The sequence below is a fragment of the Drosophila mauritiana genome, chromosome 2R, assembly GCF_004382145.1.
Source record: "Drosophila mauritiana strain mau12 chromosome 2R, ASM438214v1, whole genome shotgun sequence".
NCBI classification, from domain to species: Eukaryota; Metazoa; Arthropoda; class Insecta; order Diptera; family Drosophilidae; genus Drosophila; species Drosophila mauritiana.
This window is the reverse complement of record NC_046668.1, coordinates 7,242,232-7,253,204: the sequence shown is the minus strand read 5'-3', so window position 1 is coordinate 7,253,204 and position 10,973 is coordinate 7,242,232. Positions and strand designations below refer to the sequence as shown.

The 10,973-nt window shown below is 46.1% G+C and overlaps 3 protein-coding genes across 5 annotated transcripts; 2 read left to right on the top strand and 1 right to left on the bottom strand.

Moving 5' to 3' along the window:
* Nucleotides 1-1,238: 1,238 nt before the first annotated feature.
* LOC117135898 (protein EFR3 homolog cmp44E) lies at nucleotides 1,239-5,689 on the top strand. 3 transcript variants are annotated; one of them, XM_033296444.1, is made up of 9 exons: nucleotides 1,239-1,323; nucleotides 2,316-2,520; nucleotides 2,578-2,731; nucleotides 2,791-3,036; nucleotides 3,233-3,274; nucleotides 3,385-3,515; nucleotides 3,582-4,445; nucleotides 4,503-5,127; nucleotides 5,317-5,689. In XM_033296444.1, exons 1-9 carry the CDS (start codon nucleotides 1,239-1,241, stop codon nucleotides 5,467-5,469), a joined length of 2,505 nt encoding a protein of 834 aa, XP_033152335.1. In that variant the 3' UTR covers nucleotides 5,470-5,689. The 3 variants fall into 3 exon arrangements, with proteins under 3 accessions (XP_033152335.1, XP_033152336.1, XP_033152337.1); XM_033296446.1 differs by lacking the exon at nucleotides 1,239-1,323 and adding an exon at nucleotides 1,756-1,894 and having other exon boundaries at nucleotides 5,317-5,469; XM_033296445.1 differs by lacking the exon at nucleotides 3,233-3,274 and having other exon boundaries at nucleotides 5,317-5,469.
* Nucleotides 5,689-6,189, top strand: LOC117135900. Its single transcript, XM_033296449.1, has one exon. It carries the CDS (start codon nucleotides 5,717-5,719, stop codon nucleotides 6,164-6,166), a length of 450 nt encoding a protein of 149 aa, XP_033152340.1. The 5' UTR covers nucleotides 5,689-5,716; the 3' UTR covers nucleotides 6,167-6,189.
* On the bottom strand, nucleotides 6,173-10,931 carry LOC117135899 (protein germ cell-less). The gene is made up of 4 exons (XM_033296447.1): nucleotides 10,716-10,931; nucleotides 8,406-8,562; nucleotides 7,404-8,351; nucleotides 6,173-7,335 (listed from the first exon to the last, which is right to left on the bottom strand). Exons 2-4 carry the CDS (start codon nucleotides 8,537-8,539, stop codon nucleotides 6,708-6,710), a joined length of 1,710 nt encoding a protein of 569 aa, XP_033152338.1. The 5' UTR covers nucleotides 8,540-8,562; nucleotides 10,716-10,931; the 3' UTR covers nucleotides 6,173-6,707.
* Nucleotides 10,932-10,973: the final 42 nt, after the last annotated feature.

The window sequence follows — 10,973 nt, the reverse complement described above, 5'->3', positions numbered from 1 at the left end:
TTCAATACAGCACACTTAAAAATGGTAAAAAACCCTGTGACAGCTGGTTCTACTTTTTGAAGCACCTCTGTATTTACATTATCACCCTTTGCGCTTTTACAGTCACACACTTGAATATTTGAATATCACAGTAATTAATCAAAAAGTCAGAGAAATAAGCAGCACATACAAATAAATCATCGATCGTCATCGTCGGTCAAGAAACTATAAAGCACGTCCACATCGACCCCCCAACCCGTAACCCCCTGCCAAATCGAAGGAACCCATTTCGCTTTAATAAAGTTGTCAACCCACGATACTGGCGTGTGAAGCGCTCTTTGAATATACACAGTGGGAAAATGTGTGACTTTCAACCACGGAATGAGTAATTAAGACAGTTACATTGAAGGAAATTCTTAATATGCTGAAAAATCATTAGCTTGCAAAATTGTATACACCCTTTCTCAAGTCAGCGAATAAAATTTGTTACTTTTAAAATAAGTTTAGTATTAATTGTTAAAAGTTAATGGTAATCATTTGCCACTTCTTTCAGTGCACTCTTTGTGAATTGTCAAGAGTTCGTTTAGCAATTCGTTTTGGAGTGCTTAATTGTGCGCCCATAACGGTATACGTAGCGAAGGCCGAAGAATTTTAGAACTCCCCCTCTTCAGCCCGCACAAAAACGCATTTTATGAATGAAAAGCGGGAGGCTGAAAGCTCGACTTATCCCCTGAGCTTTGCCTTTAGGCCTCTGGGGAGCTTCGCGGAGGAAACCCGAAAAGTGCGCGGAGCTTTAGTGCGAAAAACACATTTTCACCAAGCACATTTTCCATTCTGTTTGTTGTTCTCGCTGCGTGCGGTTTGTGTTCTATTTATCTCGAATTTGTAGGCTTCATCCATCAGTTATAGTTTGCCAAGTCGGTTGCCTTTCCCTAGTAACAGTAGTGAACGTAGGATAAAACGGACTTATTACCTGAATTAGTATTCATAGGCGCGTGTCATTCCAAAAATGTTCGAATGGCATCATTTGGCCAGGCCAAAAAGTGAAGACCCCTGTGATATAAGCTGGCCACAATGGGCATAAAAAGCTCCATGGCCAGTGAATCCGAGCTTTCGTCCCGTTAGTCGCGCCATCAGCTGACCCGGAGCAACAACAACCTGTGCGGAGGCACAAAGTTTCGCGCTAAAAATACCCAAAGTTCATGGTCAACGTCCTGGGCGGAGCGGGCTGATTGAATCCCTGATATTGGCATCCCGACATGGCCTTGATTCGCTGCTGCTTCGAGCCACCGGAACTGCCCGAGTTCTTCGACAGCTTCGTGCAAAAGTGCACGGATCCCAGTTGTAAGTACATATGATGAAGGAGATTCTCTCTAAAAGTAACAATATTTATAGAAATATATATAAATAAGATTTAATGCAATCATGAAAGAAATTTTAAATGTTATAATAGTTTTAAGGTTGACTACGGTTTTTAGTCAATGTAGTTTATATATAACTTTTTAACTATTATAACTTTTAAACTATTAATTAATAGTAAATAAACGAACATTATAAGCTAATATGTTATAAAAAAAAATAAACCCGGTTTTTGACGATTGTGTTAGATATGGCATAATTTAAAGTGAAATTCAAATAGCAAATTCTAACCCCGCACAGTGGGCATAATTTTCAAGTTTGCGATTACAATTATCACTTTACAGTATGGCAGTGTTCTTACACCGCACTCTACACAGTATTTGCCTGCACTAATCGCACGGTCACACCACTTGCCTATCGATAGGTCGGCCGAGAGTGTCTCATCCACCAAAGGAAAACAAAAGAAAAGTCGCGCTGTGCTCTTTTATCGCCGCGTTTTATTATCTAATGCCGCGATAAAGACCCCGAGAAGTGAATCGCGACGCCAAAATGCCTGGTAAGCTGTTGGCGGGCTCAGGTGTCATCCCCTTGGCGTGCCACGGGCCATTGAGCCAGATGACCTCGCAATCAGTCAATTGGCCAGGAGGAATGACGACACCGACAAATCGATGGAGTTGGGTGGTGCTCTGTGGGGCAGCGCGGAAGTCGTGCGGCGGAAGCCATCAACCTACGAGCGATGAGCCGTCCAATCATGCAAACAGCAAAACTATAGTCCACTGGGGCAATTATCGCGATAAGATTAAGCGGAAAATGGTGGTCGCACCCAGTCGACCCGAGTCGGTTTTCACACCACCACTATCGCCTCCACCACCATCACTCTCTCCAGCGGAGCGGTGGCGCCATGTTCACCTACCGCTGCATCCACGTCTGTCTGCCCAATCCCTCTAACCGCTGTGCTTTTCCCTGCGCTCTTCTAGGCTGCTGCGGATGCTGCTCCGCGCTCAGGCCGCGCTACAAGCGCTTGGTCGATAACATCTTCCCGGTTAACCCGGAGGACGGGCTAGTCAAGTCGAACATGGAGAAGCTGACCTTCTACTCGCTGAGCTCGCCGGACAAGCTGGACCGGATTGGGGAGTACCTGTACCAAAAGGCCACCAAGGATATTAACCGAAAGCGCTATAAGTAAGTGGCTCAAGAACTCGCTACGTAATCAGCTTGTTAATCTTTGCTCTTGTTTAGACTAGCCGAAATTGCCATGGAGGCCATGGACCTGCTGCTGCAGGCTTGTCATGCCCAGACCACACTCAACTTGTTTGTTGAGTCTTTCCTGCGGATGGTTCAGAAGCTTTTGGAGGACTCGAACCCCAACCTTAAGATAATGGCCACCAATTCGGTAAGTCCTCACTTGGTGGATCACTTCACTTTACTCTACTCACTCCTCTGCCCTTGCAGTTTGTGAAGTTCGCTAACATCAACGAGGACACACCATCTTACCATCGACGATACGACTTCTTCATCTCGAAGTTCTCTTCGATGTGCCACAGCGATGCGGCTAGCATGCGTGACAGTCTGCGTCTGGCTGGAATCAAAGGATTGCAGGGCGTCATCCGGAAAACAGTGTCCGACGATCTTGTGGAGAACATCTGGGAGGCGGAGCACATGGAGAAGATTGTGCCCTCGCTGCTGTTCAATATGCAGGTGTGTATTCTCAGGGTCTTGAGCCTTGTCCAGCCCTTCGGCGATGGATACAGTCATCCATCCCAGTTGCCTGTCTTATTGGCCAATTATTGTACTAATTTCGATGTATTTTGCATTTCGTTTTCGTGTATTTTGTTAATGCAAACCAAACCCAAACCAACCACAACACAACCAACACACAACAACAACCAAACAGTTTTGTGTAAACGTTATGTTCGTGAAGAAAAATTTACTGGCGGTAATGATCAAATCGAATTGTTCCATTACATAAGCATATTTGTAAACTCTAACTAGTAACCTTTATCGTCTGTTTCGGTCTCTATACTAACACATTTTTTATCACTGCAGTCCGGGGATCTAACGCCCGTAGAGGACGCCACCAATGTGACGCCACCGGCCTTGGCCGAGGAAGTTCTCCGTGAGCTGGTGGGACGCGCCTCCTTCGGTCACATTCGCAGTGTGCTAAAGCCACTGCTGACGTAAGTAGCACCCCCGAGGAATAGCAACTCGTTGCTAATCAGAGGTTTACCCTTTCTGATTTACAGCCACTTGGACCGACACGAGTTGTGGGTGCCCAACACATTTGCCATTCACACATTCCGCATCGTGATGATCTCCATACAGCCACAGTACTCGTATACCGTGGTGGAGACGCTGATGCAGCATCTGGACAACAACTTCAAGTCCTCTCCAAAAACACGCACTTCGCTCGCCGTGGTTCTGTCGAAGATTATAGCTATTGCAGCGGGAGAGAGTGTCGGTCCCTCGGCCCTGGATATCATCAACAACCTGCTGACCCACCTGCGGACTAGTGTGAGCACTACCAGCGAGATTACACCAGAGGAGTCACAATACCAGGAGGCGCTGATCAACGCACTAGGCGAATTTGCCAACCATCATCCCGACTATCAAAAGATCGAGATCATGCTGTTCATCATGAACACCGTGCCGGACCTGTCCAAGAAGAGCAAGGGCGACCAAATGCTGCAGAACATTCTGCTTAAATCGCTGCTCAAGGTTGGCACTCAGTACAGCACCGTCTCCTTCGAAAAGGCTTTCCCTGCCTCCTTCCTGCAGCCGCTGCTCAAGATGGCACGCGCTCCACACAATCCCACGCGTATGGTTGTGATGCAAATATTGCAGGCTCTTCTAGATCGTCATCAGAACGAGCAGGTGCTCAGCAGCGTGAGTGTGAAGCCATACCCGGCTCTCTCCCAAGAGCCGCCGTCGCGCTCCGACATAATTTTCACGCACAAATACGGCGCCAACATCATGCAGGCGTTGATCGACTCAATGGCATTGTCGGATCGGGTTGACGCCCTGACCTCCAGTTTTAATACCGCTGCTCTACTCATCGTGGAAATGTCCTGCAACGAGACCGTGCAAGAGTTTCTTCTGTTTATCCTCGGGTAAGATTGCTTTGGTAGTTTCTAAAAAACATTCTAATCGTGTTGTTCCTCCTACAGAATCCAGCAGGTAGCCTGCACTGTGGACACTCTGGGAAACGTACACAAATGTAGTCTGCATGCCATCTCAATTGGCCTGCTGGTGCTTATCTCGCGTGTTAGTGGCATCAACAACCTTCTGGAGTATGCTCAAAAGATAGTGGACGCACGGCGCGAGGAGGCCAGCCATTTCCTTCCCCCACTGCTCGAGCCCAAGAAGCTAGCCGGAAAGACGTTTAATCTGCAGCTGCCGCACTTGGCCATAGATAAGTTGGCGCTGGGCGAGTGCTTGCAGAACGCGGGCATGGACGCCCAACGCCTCAACACTGGTGCTCCGTACTCGCTTAACCAGACGGATCACCCAGGTCACCGTCACTCTTGGGTGGAGTCGGTAAGCAACCAGCTGACGCAGCGCAACAGCTCGGCGGATCTGACGGTCTACAACGGCGATGTGGACAGCGTTAGCAGCTCGCCGGGAGTGTGCAAAAAGCTCCTTGCGCCGGAGTTCAACTTCGACGCCATGAAGCGAGCTCTGGCGGAGCCAACTGAGGCCGCTAAGCGGGAGCAACGCGAGCGCCAGATGCAGATAGTGCGCACCTTCCGCGAGGGCGAGTTCGACGACCTTATGAGACGCACAGAACCTAAGGTGAGTGAAGAAATCCGATCTCTTCTTTACAAGAAAATCCTGTGTCTAACTGACACTGCTCATCAGGATAGAATACAAATGCTTGTGCTTTTAGTGCTCCAGCACTAAAAAAAAATCGTTCTTAAGGAACTCTTGATATCAAATGCAGTTAGTTTAAACATTAATGTCGTGGTTTCCATTCATTTCCAGCACGATCTCATCCAGAACCGCCTTAACGAGCTTTTCAACTCGCTAGCCGTGGAGCGTCAGATCACCCAAAGCGACACCAAGACCAGTCAGTTGCAAGCCAGCAATGAGAAGCCCATCTACGAGACGAACTTTCCGGAACTCTTTTACTACTAAACCATATTTCTCGAAGCGTACACGATATCCGGCAAATATTCTCTAATCAATTCATGTATATCTATAGCCGAGAAAGCGAATTTGTTTGGTGTCAGTATGGAACTAGGTAAATCTAATTAAATTTTCTGTTGTTAAATGCAAACAATTCAATTGTTAAACGACCCTGAATATGTACTTTGAATTAATTGTTATACAAATACATATATGTATACAAGTATAATTCAGATGTTTTCAAATTTCTCCCAAAATGGGATGTGCTGTAAAAAAGAATAGAGTAAGGTCGGCCCATTGCAACCGTGCCGCCAAGGCGACGTCGATCAGTGGACATGCGGTGCTAAAGCACAACGACGATTGCAATGGACGCAACCCGTTCTTTCAGTTTCTGGCCCACTTTCGAAAATGTTCCAACAACTGCCTTGGTCACTTGTCCTCGGGTCGGGTAACTCTAATTGCCAGCAAGGTGTGGAATTGCATGAGTCAGTCGGAGAGAAAACCCTTTATCGCTGCTGCGCGAAGATTTAACTACACGTATCGATCGCGGAGCAAAAAAGTCAACTGGGTCCTGGAGAAACTGCGAAAAACCGCTGCTGGGGAAGAATGCCGACCACAGGCTCAGTGGATGTTGATGGACTTTTTAAAGTCTTGGCAGGAATCTGTGGTGAGGGACCTTCTCGACCTGGACTACAAACAAAACTAAATCAAATCAGATTTGAATTAAGTGTAATCTTTAATAAATGATCACTCAAGGTAATAGTTACTGTGCGTACATTTAGCGAGTAAAAATGTGTTAGGGACAGTAATTACATGCGTTGAACTTGCAGGATTCGAAGACGCTTAAACCATAATTTCTTTGCCGCGTTTTTTCTTGTTACTTAAACATAACAATTAATCTTTAATTCCGAATTTACAAACTATATGCAACGCCTAGATATTGTGCGAGGGCACTAGAGCGTGCGTCTACTCCAATTAAGTAGATGACGTAAAGCGTCATTCAATGATACTAGTGATGTAAACGATATACAAAAATATAGATCTGCGCATTCCAAAACGATTGCGGATATGCTTATACTCAATGTACAAACGTCTAGATGGATGGATCAGCCGTAGCTAATCGCGATGGCGAAAAACGAATTTACAAAACAACTACAACGACCCCGAACTGCTGCGGGTAAATGAACAAAAAATGGTGGTAGTGGTGGTACTGGTATTGGTTTGGTGGACTGCTCCTATGATCGTGCTCAGCACGCCAGTTGCCCGCAGATGGCGCCCGTATCGCTAGCCGACCAAGCGATTCTGGGCCGTGGGGCAGGCGAGGATGGCGTCGAAGGCTCAGAGTCGCCAATGAAAACGGCCGAATCATCAGCACTGGACGGGGACAGCGGTCTGTCGCTGTTTGCTCCGATCTCCGAAATGGGTATGGACAGCGAGGTTGTCGCCTCCTCGCTGAGCGGAACCACTTCCTTGAAACTCTGATTCGGTGGCATTACCACCAGCATGTTTATTGAAATGAGAAGTGGATGCACCAACTTCGGGTCTAACACCATGAGCGGCACCTCCTCGTTCTTTTCGAGGCTAAGAGAACAGATTTCGGACGTTTGGGTGAAGACTGCCTGGCGCTGGGCGTTTATCGAGGTCACCGTGGTGCGGACCATGAACTTGCGTTTCGTCTGCAGGCTAAGCACTCGCTCGTGCTCGTGCCGATGGTGTCGACGAATGTTCAGTCTGCGCGAGTCCATTATTAGGATGAGATCCATGCCAAAGTTGAAGCCCGTCCAGCGCCACTTCTGGTAGCCAGGCTCAAGCAACATACGTCCGCATCGCATGCAGTTCTCAAAGAACTGCTCATCGTCCAGCTGCTGAGGACTACTGTAAATGTAGAAAAAGAATTTTAGTTTTTTATGACATAATTTCAGGAGAGGCTTCAGAAGACTTACCAATCCTCCTGCCCATGATCGATCCGTAGTAATGCATCCCAGTGGTTGTGAATGTGCCGATACAGCCACTCCTTGGGTATAATATTGTCATTGTATATAATTTTTAGATCCATGTAGTGGTTGGTCAGGTACTGGGTTCGTAGCTTCTGAAAGACCTTCACATAAGGCTGCCCCTCGGGCGTGGCCAAGAACGAGCGTTCCTCCGTGCGGCTGGTAAAGTATGTCCACTGGACGACATCACCGCTTGGCGCATGCGTCTCCACGCCGGCATTAACCAAAAGCTCCTGCGTCTTTAGCGCCTCCGCCCGCTGGACCGGGTCCTCTGGATCGTAGTCGGGATGCAGTCGCAGGAACATCCATGTGCGCAGTAGTGTGTACAGCGAGAATTCCGTCTGCATCACATACAAATCGGGACTGGCGGTCAGGGCACTCATCAGCTCAATGGAAATGTGCCTAAGCAGGTTTGGTTGCTTACTATAAATGCTTAGCAGATTGATTTGGAACCACTGAAAGGTGGACTTCTTGACTCCGACCACACCGTACTGGCAGGCGGCCTCATAGTACTGGATAGCTGTCTCCGGGCTAATGTTATCCACCATCACCTCGGCACACTTGTCGATGATCCCGTCTAAGTGGAACAACGTGGCTGTGGCCAATACCGAGATAACATCAGCTGACTCGATTTCGATCTCATCGGAATACATGGAACCAAAGACAGCATCCAGGCTAGCCACGGTGATCCGGTCGTCCAGGATTGTGATCTGAATGAAATTCTGCTGAGCCTCTCGCCACGTCCCATTGAACATAGTGTAGAAGTAAGGACTCTGGCTCAGGTACACCTTATGCAGGTGCCAGACCTTATCCAGAGCCATGACAGCCACATCCGAGTTCTTTTCCTCCTTGAAGAGCGCCTTGTATATGTACTGGGTGGTAGTAAGAAGCTTTTTTCTACGGAAATGAAGTTATTGAGTGCTGGTTGGGCGTAGAATGGTAACCACTTACTTTTTGGGCTGCGTGGTGTCCAACTGGGCCGGGTCATCCTTCCCCAAAGAAGAATCAGTGCTGCGCTTCCGCTTCCGTCGATTGCTGAACACCTCAGCGACGTTCATATGCATGGATCCCACGATTTGGCCCATGGCTGAGCGCAGGAATTCTTACTCTGAAACAATATACATATATACAATTTTTTCTTAGTTTTCTCTACGTAAATTGAGTTTACAATAAAATAAGGTACGGTTATCGATCTGACAGATTGCGTGTTGATGGTGCCCCCAATGGAACCAGTTGACCCAGTTTCGTTCCGCCAAACTGTAACGCCAGCCGCTGTTAAGGCGGTAAAACCTTTCCCGGGTGGGCGAACATAAGTGTAGGCGACCTTACAGGCCCTAAAACCAAGTGGAAAGCGCATCCATTCATAAACAATGGTGATGTCATAAGATATCTGAACTGCGATGCGTCTGTTGCAATCAAGACACACGGTGGTCGGAAAACTAAAATGCATTTGTAGATTGCAAGTAACTAAACTGATATCTAGCTTAGTCTTTTTGATTAGGTACGCAATAAGCCCAAGATTAATTATTAGATTTTATGAGTCATGTGTCTTAATATTTTAGTTTTTAAAGGTGTTTATAAAGGTAACATTTATTTTATTAAGGTCGACAACAGGCATTTGAATTTGTAGAGTCTATTAAGATTGTGTGCATGGAATACATAATCTAGTAAGAATCAGAGAAGCATCCGTTTAAAGCGATTTTAACGACCTGAACCGCACTGTAGCGCAAACATTTTTGGGTAATTTTGAAGGGGCGGGACTCTATAATTAGAATGAGATCAAACGAGCTCGATTCCATGCGCGTTCATGTTGTGTTTATGCTTTGCCGCCAAATGCTGGAACTGGACGAACTGATGTAACCATGTCAAGGCCGCGTTGGACTGATACTACACGTATATACATATGTGTATTTGCTGCCCATAAACAATGAAACGGACGCTTTCGTCACCTCATTGGATCTCATTGATATGGACGACCGGACAGTCTCAGACTATGGTTATCTATTCGGACGCAGACTGAGCCTAAAATAATGATGATGATGATTTTGCCCTGGTGGAGAAAGGTTTGTTTTGGTGTGGCGCAGTTCCGAAAACAAGAGTAAAGTGTTCCAAACCGGTTTTCAAAGCGTGTATTTCTTATAAGACCAAAACAAGACGATTGCAGCGCTTTAAATTACGTCACCACTTGAAGCCAGAGAGCAGAGAGAATTGAAGATTGAGAGAGAAACAAACAAAAGGGGGTGGACCAAGACCACCAAACAAAGCCGGACCTCCAAGTATAACCCGAGTTTCCACAAGTCGTAGTTAAGAAATTAAAGGAAAGTGTAGGGAAAACATAAACATATTTTTATCGTGTACTAATAATTTGTTGGGCTCTACTAAAGCATTTGCAATGCACTGAAGCTTTTGTTTCGATGGTGGTAAGATTAGGTGCATTTCCAAACGATTTTAAAATATGTTTAAAATCAACTTAATAACAAGTTTTTACGCTTGACAGATTTAATCTACTGCAGCTTGGAGGTAAAGGTTTGCTTTTGAAATGTATCGTCCGGAAGTCATAAGCATATGACCTTCTCTTTGAAGACCCACTACAAACATTTTTAAAGGACACATCTAAGATTCTCTTTTTTTTACACATGTAAAATGACAAAAAAAAATTAATGTTGCCCAAGGAGTTAACGGCTAAATAACGTGGGTGATCGTCGAAAAAAGCCAACAAGCATGGGCGGAGACTCGAACTCGAACTCGCGCACGGAATTTCGTGGGGAATTCCAGTTGCCTTAGACGACTGAGCCACCGCGGCTAGAAAATTTGGAACGTCCGAAATCGGAGATAGGTGTTTGTAGCAGGTTAATAAGTGTGTTTAACATGCAGATAGGGCCACAGGCAGCGCTCCTTTATTTATGGATGCAAAATCAGCTGATTGACAACGCAAAAAGCGTGTTTATTCGCACTATTTACGATTGCCTGTTGTTTGGCCCTGATAACGCGCGTTTGGCGATATAGAGATATGAAAAACGGACCACTAGACCAGCAACTGTTTCTTTTTTTTTATCCCCATGTTCCTGGCTGCGAAGTGCAGTTAATCCGAAGCTATAAATAGCAAACAAAAGTGAATTCGGTGGGTGACGTATTTGGGAAAAACAGAGAAGGGGAGGGATAGATACGTACTAAAGAGATAGAGAGAGAGAGAGCGCTAACGAACGACGCAAAACTGAAGGAAACAAGGTACACAAAGGGGAACTGATAAACGAAACTTACTGTAAAAATGCAGTTACAGTGCCGTGCTTTTATATAACAGCAATTGCACTCCACGTTCACTGGCTTCGTTTCAATAAATAAAATAAACACGGACTAAAATTCTACGCGAGTCTGATTAGGCATGCGGTTTAAGCCATTTCAATTCCGTTCACTGTCAATTTTATCTCTGTTTTGCTGCAGTTGGCTCTCCAAATCTGTTAGTTATGGCCACCCTACGATAGCAAGGCAAGCATTTTGATTTCATCGCTGCTATCGATG